Source organism: Chelonoidis abingdonii, chromosome 9 (genome assembly GCF_003597395.2).
Source record: "Chelonoidis abingdonii isolate Lonesome George chromosome 9, CheloAbing_2.0, whole genome shotgun sequence".
NCBI classification, from domain to species: Eukaryota; Metazoa; Chordata; order Testudines; family Testudinidae; genus Chelonoidis; species Chelonoidis abingdonii.
In genome coordinates, this window is record NC_133777.1 from 66,897,226 (window position 1) to 66,910,009 (window position 12,784).

A 12,784-nucleotide genomic window follows, 5' to 3' on the forward strand; every position below is an offset into this window, starting at 1 on the left:
TCTCTGATATCTGTCTTTCCTTCTGTGTTCCCACTGCAGAATTTCTTTTCCATGCCATGGTTATGTTTTACCTTGACTACTGCAGCTTCCTCCTTCTGTGTCTGCTTGTTTTTGTACAGTGTAGATTACTCTGACAGCACTAAATATATTATAGCGGACTAACAGGTACATGGGCCAGGTGCACAATTTCTCAAGTTGTTTTAGGAGTATCATTCCTCCTTGGAGTGCCTAGTGTACTCCCACAGCATGAATTATAAGGTTGCTTCCAGGTCTATGTCTCCAGCGTCGCAGTGGGAAATGCTGTTATCCTGCTATATCAATTCATTATAAGTATATAGCGTTACAGTTTCAGGGTAACAGCACCTCAGACCCATGCTGTGGTCTGCTCTGTGGTTGCCCCCTTAGGTCTCAGACTTCTGTCACCTCTCTGGGCAGGGACCTGTGCCCTATCCCCTCAGATCTGAAATTTAGGCTGCAGTTCCCCTGTAATTCACTGTATCCCAGCAGGTCTGACCTAGCTCAGCACCTGCAGTTCACCCTTTCTTTAGGAGCAGTGACAGTGGCCAGACAGTTTTCACAGAGCACAGTACACTTAAAGGACAAAACCATTACACAGAAAACCTATAACAAAACAATAAACAGTCTAAACGCATATTGCGTTTACCAGATGTTACCCAACTTCCATGTGGGGATGTAGTAGGTCAAAGTCCTTCAAACGCTTTGAGTAGAGTTTGCCCCCTTGGTTAAAGGTTTATGTCCATTTGTTGGATCAGAATCAGGGCTGCTTAGTCAGTTCAGGCTGATGCTTTACATCAGTATTTCCGAAACTTGGAAAGCCCCCGGTGGGCCGGGCCGGTTTGTGTATCTGCCGCGTCCGCAGGTCCGGCCGATCGCGGCTCCCACTGGTCGCAGTTCACTGCTCCAGGCCAGTGGGAGCTGCGGGAAGCGGCACGGGCTGAGGGACGTTCTGGCCGCTGCTTCCAGCAGCTCCCATTGGGCCGGAGCAGCGAACCGTAGCCTGTGGGAGCTGCGATCGGCCAGACCTGTGGATGCAGCAGGTACACAAACCGGCCCCGCCCGCCAGGGGCTTTCTCTACACAAGCGGAGTCCCAAACTTGGGAAACGCTGCGTTACATGATTTTGGGGCCTTTGTTTCCCAGGCCTCCTGAAACAGGTAAAACTAGTCAGCGCCCCTTTCCTTAGGTGGCAAAGCTTCAGGAACTGGGTATCTGCATAACAGCATTGGGATTTTGCATTAATCACCCCCTAGTAATTCCAGATTCCACAATGTGACACTTCCTGGGTTACCCAAGGTTGTGAGGCACCTTGCTACCACCTGCCCTTAGTGTGAGGAAACCGTGTACGTGTCTGCCAGGGATCAGCTGCGTGACCCTCACAGCTACAGCAACACAAGCGTTCTCAACCCATGTGGGTTCCGCCATCTGTCATGCACACCAACACGCTACAGGTACACTCCAACCCCTGAGTCCTTCAAGCATCTCCCTATGGTGTTCAGCCCTGTATCCTGGACACTCACAGAATTACCAGGCCTGCTGTTCCCAAGGGAACAGTACAGCTTACTAGTTGCACCTTAGAACAAAGCTCTGCTCAATATACGGCACTTAGACTTGTTTATAAATAAAGAAAATTACAAGTTTTTTTTAACAAAGAGCAGAGGTTCATATGGTAGCAAACACAAGAATATTTGGAGTATTTCTTTGGAAAGAGTTCCATATAAGATGCCTTCTTGTCTAATAAGATACTGCTTAACCTAAAGTCCTTCTCACAGTGTGACCAGGATGGCTGAGACCCTTCTTTCATGAGGCCAAGCACACTGGCAGCCTGCCTCCCCCAGTGAAGGATAATGGGCTTGATCTGCTCTCCCCACATGTAGTTCCAAAAAATCGTTGTCTTTAATCCTAAATGGGGTAACCCTTGCTGTTTTTGTTTTTTACTGCAGTGGCTGCAGTCTGTTGACTAGCATTTTGCTCAGTCTATAAATGGACGTCCATTGTGAACCATACAATACTCAGTTTGCACATGACTAGCTAGAGAGAGAGAGAGGCTTTCCTCTCTTTCCAGCTGCCTGATGGTGACCTGCATTAACTCACAGACTTAGAGTATAATTGTTAGTATATGTACATAACTCCTCACATATTTGCTGAACATAGATCTCACAATGATTATGATGACCAGTATTACACAGGCTTTCGCTGGAGACCTTACATGACGTTATATGGTGAACTAGTATGTAGATCTCAGACGCCATAACCTTTATGCTCTCCCATGTTCTCAGCCAATTGGCACAAAGCGGTCCCTGAGTCTTATATGGGAAGCTCAACCAGGAACATATCACACTTATTGATACAAAAGTTTTTAACGTATTCATAGACCTATGTCATTTGGAACATCTCAGTATAATAGTTTTTGAAATTTTAATGCTTCCAGGTCTGGCTCTCAAAAAATGTAGGTAATATTTTTAAAGTTGAAAAAATAGTCTCAAAGTTATGCCTATGCTGGGGGAGATGGGACAGATATGACCATAGAGAAGGATTGCTAGGGTGCCCGACCAACATCTTAGCGGGACACACAGGCGTATTTCCTGGATAGTATGTCTGCCATTACCTCTTACAATTTCATGTTTCACCTGCTTATATAATAAACATTCTCACAACAAGCAGGCATGCATGATTCACAGATCTGTTTGGCACCATTTGATGACCATCCCATGTATTTTCTCTCTTTAGAACCTATGGGATGGATCTGCAAGGGGAGCTTTCATGCACTCCTGCTTGCCCTGGTCACCCCAAAACCTTTGGGTGAGAACTTGAGACTTGGTCCTTGCACTTCCAGCTCCCATGAAGCTTTCAGGGAGTGAAGATGCTAACCCTTTGTTCCTCAAAGTGTCAGCTGCTCCCATGGTGGGTTGGGAATTCCCCACCCACACCTTCTTGGCATAGCCTAGGAAGCAATTCTTTGGAGGGAAGGGGGAACTAGTTTAATTCTGGCTCCCTGTGAGGTGGCTGTTAACCACATGCCGCTTTTGACAGCCAAGGGATCCCAAGTCGTGGGCAAGGGTATCTTCAATCCTCCCCGTAGCCAAATTCATTTATCTGCCTCACAACCTCAGGCATCAGGACAGGAGACTCCTGTAGTATAACCTCATTCTCTGGGGGTGGAGGAGGAAGGGTATTGAGCTTGATCCCTCACTCCACTGGGTTGGCCTTTTGTTCCTACACTGAGATGAGGTGAGCAGTGCTTTTCTCCTCCACCTTGCTCAGAGCACTTACATTTTCACAGATCATTGGGCTGTTACAGACTCTGGAAAGAAAATTCCCCTTCCTAGGTCCTGGCTGTATAACCTCTGCAATATCCCAGGCAGCTGTTTTACACTTTACTTGAGTGGGTGACATAGTTTTGGCAGTGCTCTTTAGCTGCCTCAGTGTCCCCACTTTCAGCTGAGCACTCTTCTGTCTCGGGGTCCCTGGTATGGATGGGAAGAGAATGATCCCCCTCGCCTGTGCTCCAGGTCTCAGAGAATTTACCTTTGCTGTCTCTTTTCCCCACCTCCTAGTATCAGGTATTTGGCTGTGCTAGGAAGGTGACTTGAGATTAACGTTACAGTTAATTGACACACCCCCCCCCTCAGCCCCTCCACTTGCATAGTCACTGACACCCTTACCTGCATGATTACGTATAGCTGTCAGCATCTGATACAGGCCTGTAGCTTTTACAAGGAGGAGTGGAGTGGGCTTTGTTTGAAAGTTAGTGTCATTTCCAAGAAGCAGACCAAAAATAGTATCCTTTCATACACCTACAGCAAGCACTCCTGACCCTTCCTGGGGCTGCACAGAAATCTGTGCTGCCGGTAGAGTGAAGGCTTTTATACCAGGAACTTTAAACCAGATTTCACAGCCTTTCAGCATTTCAGGGGGTTTTTCTACTGGGGTTTTAATTATGGTCCCGGTGGTCTCAGAATGTCTTTCCATTAATTTTCACCTTCCTTTCCCCCTGGGAACTGTATGGATCTGCACCAAGGAGGGTCAGCAGGACATGAGTGGCGTGATTTTGAGGTGTATCCACGTCAGCATGCACATCATATGGAACAAGTGAACTGTTCCACTTAACTCGCTTCCTCTGGAGATTGCTACCCAGTTAATTGTAAGGTTGGAGTGCAGGATGGCTCTGCAGGACTGCACTGGGTCTCAGTAGTTGATTAGGAAATCCCTTGCAGTTTATCACAGATGAAGTTGCTTTTCCGCATCTGCCCCAGGATTTCCTCTGAGGTGGCCTCTCTGCCTTGGAGCAGATCCTCCCCTTTGAGCATGGGTCTCTGCTTGGGCCCAGTCCAGCCTCTGGGATCCAGTTCCATCCCTAATAAGTTTTTTATCACTCTCAGGCTAACTATGGGCTAATGGTCTGCCATTTTCCCTGCTAAACACAATTTTCTAGGGCTTCTATCTACTAACCATGATTTTAGGCCAGGGAGGTCAGTTTAAACTTTCACAATTAGGCTTTTTTAGGTAGTTTATAATCTTTATAGTCCTCTCTGTCTGTATGGGTGAAAGCATCTAAGGAGGTAGTGGGCAACCTGCGGCCCATCAGGATAATCTGTTTATCCACTTTCTGGATTCTTCTAGGGATACTCCCTTAGGTCTTAAGCCTCTAGCCATTACTTCTCTCAGGACAGTTCCATCATCTGTCTCCCATCAGAACAGATGTAGGCTCCAGTCTTCCTGAAATTCACTGTGATTATCTCAGAAGGTCTGATGTAGCTCAGCACCTGCAGTTGACTCTCTCCAGGAACAATGACAGAGTTATCAGGTATCAGACAGGTTTCACAAAGAACGGTACACTTATTTTAGGACAGAAACGTTACACAGAAAATACATAGGGTGTGCAGCTGGGTATCTGTATAACAGCACTGCATTAACCACCTCAAGTGATTTTTGCATTAACCATTCTCTAGTGATTCCATATTTCACAGGAAATCCAATCACAGAGCCAGGAACACACACATACACGTAACTTACTGATTCAAAGGTCTATAAATATTCTATGGACCCCATATTTAGTGTGTCTTAATAAAAAGTCTTTGACGTTTTTGTGGTTCTGAGGTCTAACTCACAAAGATGCAGATAACGTTTATAAAGTTGCTACAATAGTCCCCAAGTTATATCTGTGTTTGTCATATCTGTCACTTATAAGTACATCTTCGTATATAGTAGGTAAAATTGACACATTCTGACCCAGTTTGCAGCAGAAGGTGAAGATAACATCTGATTTAAAAAACAGGATAAGCACTGCATATTCTGCCTGTCATAAAGAGCCTGTGCTGTTATATGTAACTGATACATTTATCATTTTTCAGGCCCTTGGAGCAAGGATTAATGTGACACTCTATTCACCATCTTTGCCAGAGTTTGACTACAGTATGGTTGTCATCTTTCTAATTGCTGTGCTCACTGTGACACTGGGAGGCTACTGGAGTGGAGTATCAGAGCTGTAAGTTCTATTAAACCATCTAATCTATTAAGCAATGTAAAATGCAGATCTAAATATCTAGCGGTAGTGGTAATGGATATGAGGGGGCATCTTTAAAAACAAGATTGGATGCTTTCCTAAAAGGATATGCTCTAGTTCAAATAGGAATTAGTTTAGGGAAGTTCTGTGGCGTGTGTTATGCAGGAGGTGAGAGTAGATGATCACGGTGGTCCCTTCTGGTTTTACAATCTATGAATGTGTGTTTACTTCATGCTGAAAATAAACATATTGTGCCCATCTATAAAAAGGGAAATAAAAACAACCAGGAAACTACACACCAGTTAGTTTAACTTCTGTTACAGGGAAGATAATGGAGCAAGTAATTAAAGAATTCATCTGCAAACACTTGGAAGGTGGTAAGGTGATAGGGAATAGCCAGCATGTGTCATTAGCTACTGGAGTGGTGCTCTGCTCTTGTTCGATGATAACAGTCGACTGCGTGCATGTTCCCTCTGTGTGCTGCCCTAGCTCTGCGCAGATAGCTGACACAGCAAACCCCGAGAGAACCCCCAAAGACCACAGACTCTAGTAAGGTACGAAGGAACCTGAGCCAGGTTTATTGTCAAATGAAGCACAGTAATAGTTTCCCGTACATTCTACAAGACATACTACGAATTTGTCCTCCCTGGCAATAGACCGACTCAGTCAGTGGTGGGACTTTCCACTGCCCCTTAGCTAGATAAAGATGTGCACTCTGGGACCTCATTTTATAGTTATAGGACAGATTACTTATCCCTACTGACATATTGAAGTACAGCCCCTTGGCTCATTAGGATGCTGTCTCCTCCTTTGATCATGTTCTTTCAAACAGATCTATCCATCATGCGGTCCTTTTGACCCTGTCTTTAAGATGCATCTACCTGTTCCTAGTTATCTCCGTGGAGTGTTCTGATGTTATCTTGGCACAAGTTCCTCTTATTAGCACTTATGTGTGGATGCACCTGCTTCTAGCAACCCTCTTCTTTCCAGCTTCTGTGAGTGGGGCATGCCGCTGGCTCAAAGCCCAGCTTTTGCTTAGCAATGCCTGGAAGTACTTTGGTTCAGGCTTCAGGCCTCTGATACAAGAGTTTGTTTCAGGGCCTCATCTTACTACACCAGCATGGATTTATAAAGAGCAAATCATGTCAAACCAATCTGATAGCTTTCTTTGATAGGATAACGAGTCTTATGGGTAAGGGAGAAGCAGTGGATGTGGTATACCTAGACTTTAGTAAGGCATTTTGATATGGTCTCACATGATATTCTTATCAATAAACTAGGCAAATGCAACTTAGATGGGGCTACTATATGCTGGGTTCATAACTGGCTGGATTATTGTACTCAGGGAGTAGTTATTAATTGTTCTCAATCCTGCTGGAAAGGCATAACAAGTGGGGTTCCACAGGGGTCTGTTTTGGGACTGGCTCTGTTCAATATTTTCATCAGTGACTTAGATATTGGCATAGAAAGTACGCTTCTTAAGTTTGCAGATGATACCAAACTGAGAGGGATTGCAACTGCTTTGGAGGATAGAGTCATAATTCAAAATGATCTGGACAAATTGGAGAAATGGTCTGAGGTAAACAGGATGAAGTTTAATAAAGACAAATGGAAAGTGCTCCACTTAGGAAGGAACAATCAGTTTCACACATACAGAATGGGAAGAGACTGTCTTGGAAGGAATATGGCAGAAAGGGATCTAGGGGTTATAGTGGACCACAAGCTAAATATGAGTCAACAGTGTGATGCTGTTGCAAAAAAAGCAAACAAGATTCTGGGATGCATTAACAGGTGTGTTGTGAGCAAGACACGAGAAGTCATTCTCCGCTTCCTGCCGCAGGTGAGTGTGGGACCTTTCCCCAACGCCCCCACAGCAACACGGCTGGGGCCGGGGCAAGGAAAGTGGAGCAGGCTGGGACCGCATCGCTCCACTTCCCACCCTAGGTGGCGGGGCGTCCTTGTAAGATTTGTAAGCCACTAACTTAAAACCAATCCTCACAGGAAGTCTGTAATACACTTAGGAAATTCTTTTTCCCGTTGATTTTGCAAGATAACTATTGTCTTTTCAGCATGTCAGCATTTGTAAATACATTGGCCTTGGGATTGTGGGGAGTGTGATGTCTGACAGGGAAGGTTTCACAAGCATCCCATACCGTGAGAGAGGTAATTTGCATGTATGGTTAAAGGGTTTTAGTTGTTTTGTTTCACTTCACACTTCAACAGTTTCAATGTGATTATTTCTTGTGGTAAGGTGTAAATATGGAGCACATTTGTATTATACCTTGAAGAAATGTTACTTTTAATGACACTGCTTTATTTCTCTTTCTCTCTCTATTTAATTATGGACTGTATAGGCAGAAAAACTGATGGTTGACTGACTGGATTTTGCTGACACTAATGTTGTTGCAGACACTTAATGAGATGGAACAAGTTCCAAAACACTTACCGGATCTTGTGCCTGTCAGTGACAGATATATTTTCAGTGGTTTTGAGTTCTTGGGCTAAATTCACTGCTGGCTTAATCAGGGAAACACCACTAAAATCAGTGAAATTGAGGCTACTTTACACTAGAAAATTAGATTGACCCAGCTATGTTGCTCAGGGGTATGAACTATTTGCTCAAGAGTGTGGATTTTTAAGCCAGTCCGAGTCCTTGTGTAGACAGTGGTATATTGATTGACTGAACCCTTCCTGTTGGCAAAGGTAGTGTCTACACTGAGCGCTACAGCGGCACAGCTGCAGCTGGGCTGTTGTAGTATTTCAAGTGTAAACTAGCTGTTACTCTGGTTTTATTCTAATGCAGATAGTAGCAGATTTTGGACCAGTGGCTCCTGAAAAAGAAGGCATGAGAGGTTCCTTCCATTTGAGACTGTTCTTTTAGATCTAACTTGGACTTTTTTGTTGGAATGTTTTCTTTAAAGTTCGACCCTCCCTCTCCTCAAAAACAGAGATTAATAGAAAGAATTAAATATTTCATCATGACCTATTGTGGAACAACAGCATGGACCTATAGAAAAGTAAAGTCTTGGGGAGAATTTCAAAGGATATGATGGGAATTTGGCATTCCATTTTCTTCCAACTTCATATTTTTCTGCAGTAATACTATTATGAAAGATCAGAATAAATCTTCAAGTTTTTTTCATTTAGGCTATCAAATCTTAATGTTCTGCCTGAATCTGCCCTTAGAGCTATGTGGGTTATTTTACAAATCAAAACCAGCTTCAGCAAGTTAGTTCAGCATATGCCTAGCTTTTGAAGTCAGTGGCTCTATGCACATGCTTAAAGTTAGGCATGTGGTTAATTACCTTGCTAAATTGAGCCACCAGTGACTACTTAAATCTTAATACAACAAAAATTGGGCGCAAGATAAGCACTTTGTTTTAAGTCCATGTTTAACGTCTATAACTGAAATATTTTTTGTCTATACAGTGAGGATTTAAAGGCAGTGACAAACCCTGAAGACAGAGAAACAAGAAGAAAGAAAGAGGAAAACGTTACTTTCACCCCTCTAACGGTTATCATATTTGTAGTAATCTGTTGTGCCATGCTACTCTTACTTTATTTCTTCTACAAATGGCTAGGTAAGAAGTAATATATAATCTCATTTGATTTCATATTTGAATATATTTTCTCCTTTAAATGCCATTGACTCTGAAATAAAACTAAATTCCATAAAACTGTTAACAAAGTTCAGCTACCTTTTTTTTCTTTTTAAATAACTCCCCCCTCAATTTATTGATGGAGCAGAGTAAGGTGAGTTATTTTTTTTTAAAAAGGGGGGGGAATGGAGAGGGGGCAACCTCTTTCTCTCTGTCTCCCCCCACCTGCCAATTTGTTTCTCCATTGAGGTTGCCAAGGCAATAGTTATTTTGGATAAAGTATATATGAGAGACAATCCCTTGCCTTGATGGTGTTAAAAAAAAAAAAAAAAAAAAAAAAAAAAGAGTAGTAGAGTATAGGATACCCCTTGTTCATCCTTGTAGAGGGAATATGGTAGCTGAATATTTAGAGCAACTGCTTACCTACGTTAATGAGTTGAAACTACAAATCCAAAGCAAGTTTAGATACATCAGACTCCTTGTGGTAGGTCCTAATGGCCTAAGTAAACCTGGTGTAATTAGACAGAGTTGGACATGCTGCTGATGACATAATTATCTTCCAGATGATGCAGTTCCAAGGAAACTTTTGCGTAATCACGTAGTACTTTTTTCCATGCCTCATTCAGTGGGTTGTGTAATGAATGAAGCTGGTGCTTGCAGGATCCCTGCCTCATTTGTTACAGAAGTTGGAAGGGGTGTGGTGATTAAGGCAGGGGATAGCAGGAAGAGAGAGGATGGTCTGGTGATTAAGGCAGTTGAATGCTGCCCTGGAGAACTTGATTTTATTCCTGGCTGTGCCATAGAGTTCTGTGTGAAGTTGAGTGTAACTGAGTGGTCTATCCCTTTTACAGCCAGGAACCTGAGGCCAGCCAGCTCTGTTCTTGGGGAGAGCCCCTTGAACAGCATCAGGACCTGGTAGAAAGACTTTATCAGACCCAGCTGGGAAGGGATTAGGTGATTGCCTGATGAGCACCTGATTGCTGTAAAGGCTGGAGGAGCTACAGGAAGGAGATTGGCTCCTATGTCAGGCTCTAGAGCAGGGGGACTACCCAGGCCTATGGGAAGAGTTGCCAGGAGCAGAGATGATCTGGCAAAAACCCCTTGTCAGGGGAGAATTAGCTGATGGATTTATGTTGAATTGGTTTATTTTGTGGTTTTCTGAAGATCATCAGTGCACCCAATAAATGGTGTCCTGAAGAAAGGGCCTGAACAGACTCTCTGGGTATGGGGTTAATCCTTCCTGGGCTGGGGAAATGTCTTCCCCAGAAATTCTGTAGGTGGCCACTGTGTCTTCCTCATGTTCTGGGTTGCCAGCTTGAGACTCCTGGGATCTGATTTGCAGAAGTACTAAGTATTCACAACTGCAACAGAAGTCCATGGGAGTTCTTTTCTGAACACACTAAGTACTATAAATGCAAAGAACTTGGAAAAATTAGGTCCTAGGTGTGATGAGATCCCTGGGGTTCAGCCTGGGACTGTGGGATGGCTGTGCTCCCTTAACTCTCCAGCACAGGGACAATGTTTTGCTAGTAATGAGCAGCAAACCCCTCCAGGCGCTATTATCACTCAGCACAACCACATGTGGATCCCAAACCCAGCTAGAATGCATGAATGCTCTCAGAGCCACTCATGAATCACACAGAGAGAGGCACCAGCCAAATCCTCCCAGCTTGGTACCTCAGGAATGTACCATCTTGCACTGCTCAGGACTAGCAGTGCAAATTTATTTATTGATTCACCACTTCATCGATTGAAAGTGGATATACACCAGCCTTTGTAAACCTGAGCAAACACTCTTACCAAACACTTCAGGCAAACTCACTGCTAAAGATAAACAGTTAAATTCATTGACAACAAAAGATAGATTATAAGTGATAGGGAAAAATTCAGAGTTTGATACCAAAAGGAGAAAAAATATAAGCAGGCAGTCTAAACTCTCAACTCTAGTAGACTGAGTAACATCTAGATTAATCAGTTTTTCTCACCCCACTGGATATTGCAGTTCACAGTACACAGGTCTCGCTCTTGAAACCTGGGCCAGTCCCCTCTGTTGGAATCTTCAGTTTCTGAGTGTCCTTGTTGCTTGCAAAGTAGGTGGGGGAAGGAGAAAGGCCAAGAAGTTGGCCCTTGTATTCTATTGTATATCCTTAGTCCATGTGCTTGGAGAACACAAGTCCAGGTATGTCTGGTGGGCATTACTGAATCTCCAAGCAAAGCTGAGCACTTCCCCTGGTGTGGCCTTATGCAGGTGAGTCATTGAATTGTAACTCCTCCCTTGCTGGACAATGGCTGTTGATGGTTGTGCCTCAGTTCCCTATGTGCAAATGGGGATGGTAGTACCACCTTACCTCACAGGGAGGTTAAAATTAAAGTGTGTAAAGAGCTAAGATGATATGAAAGTACCATAGAGAGACCCATGAAGGAACTAATAAGTCTGTATACGGTGTAGAGTTTGGATGGTGTGCAGTAAATAATACATGGTATCATATTAAATGGCAAGGATAAAAATAAATATTGAATAGCTATCCATTCAGAGAGCACTGTCCATCCTGTGTGCTGAATGAGGTGGGGTCCTGTAGAAAAAAAAAAATGGTATAATTGTGTTATTGAGGACTGCATCATAATGCATATCTACAAGGAGGCTGAATTAAGGTTGCTCATGCAACCATAATAATTCTGGCACTTCCTAACTTTTGGATGCATGTCTTTGCTACCTTAGTGTTTTTGTTATATAAAAATACTAATATAGGTTGCTTCTGGGTCTGTCTTTATTCTAGGCTGTTTGCTAAATTCCTTCAACATATCTGAATTTAGATGGCATTCTTGAGGGTTTTATTTGACATCCTTCCAATAGTTGGAGTGAACTCCTTCAGCAGGTTCATGTTGTGGCCTAAATGGTTTAAAAACCAGGAAATTCAAATCAGATGCTAATGCTCTAACTATCTGATGGGCATGGAGGAAAAAACAAACAAATAAGATAGTGTACTTAGGGAGTGTCCACCTTAACTTTATACTTCTTGAATTTTAATGGTTTCTATTACAACCAAGGAACCTATTGGCAAGCAGTTATTCACCCGGGTAACTTCACCCATGTGTAAAGTTGCACAGGTGCATTGATTTTTGTAGGTTAAGGCCCAGAGATGTCTAAATGGAAGAAGGGTTTTTTGGTATTTGATCTTTTTTATGGTACTATAAGAGGAAATTATTCTGAGGTACATAGAACACACATTTAAGCTTCAATAAATAATATTCATGTAACACTGTCTAAAATATATATTAAATTTTAATTAAATGATTAATGTGTGTTTTGAGAGAAATGATCTTTTGAGGAAAATCATATGCATATTAAGCCTGGTTATATGTAACTGACTCATGAGGAACCTAAATCCTTATTCTACACACTGATGTTTTTGTGATGCTCTGCTCAGGACACCCAGAAGTGGAAGCCACTGTGTTAACTCCCTGTCTCAGCAAGTGAGAGTTGTGCTAAACTCTTGTCAGCTCCCCAACACTCCAGGCTGTCTGCCTTGCCAGCAGATTCCTTGAGATTCTGCCAGGCTAAAGATTGCCTTGCAGGTAACAATCAGTGAACCCCAAGTTGCCCAGAGACATCTCCCTTTCGGAAATTATTAAATTTGCTGACTCCAAAGAGACAGGGCACA

At 43.2% G+C, this 12,784-nt stretch overlaps 1 protein-coding gene across 5 annotated transcripts in view; it reads left to right on the forward strand.

Moving 5' to 3' along the window:
* Positions 1-12,784, forward strand: part of SPPL2A (signal peptide peptidase like 2A) — a 46,982-nt gene that overhangs the window by 12,195 nt on the left and 22,003 nt on the right. For all 5 annotated transcript variants that reach the window (XM_032790604.2, XM_032790603.2, XM_032790606.2 and 2 more), the window contains exons 5-6: positions 5,372-5,505; positions 8,953-9,104. In XM_032790604.2, coding sequence (XP_032646495.1) covers positions 5,372-5,505; positions 8,953-9,104 — 286 coding nt within the window. The remainder of the gene's footprint in view (positions 1-5,371; positions 5,506-8,952; positions 9,105-12,784) is intronic.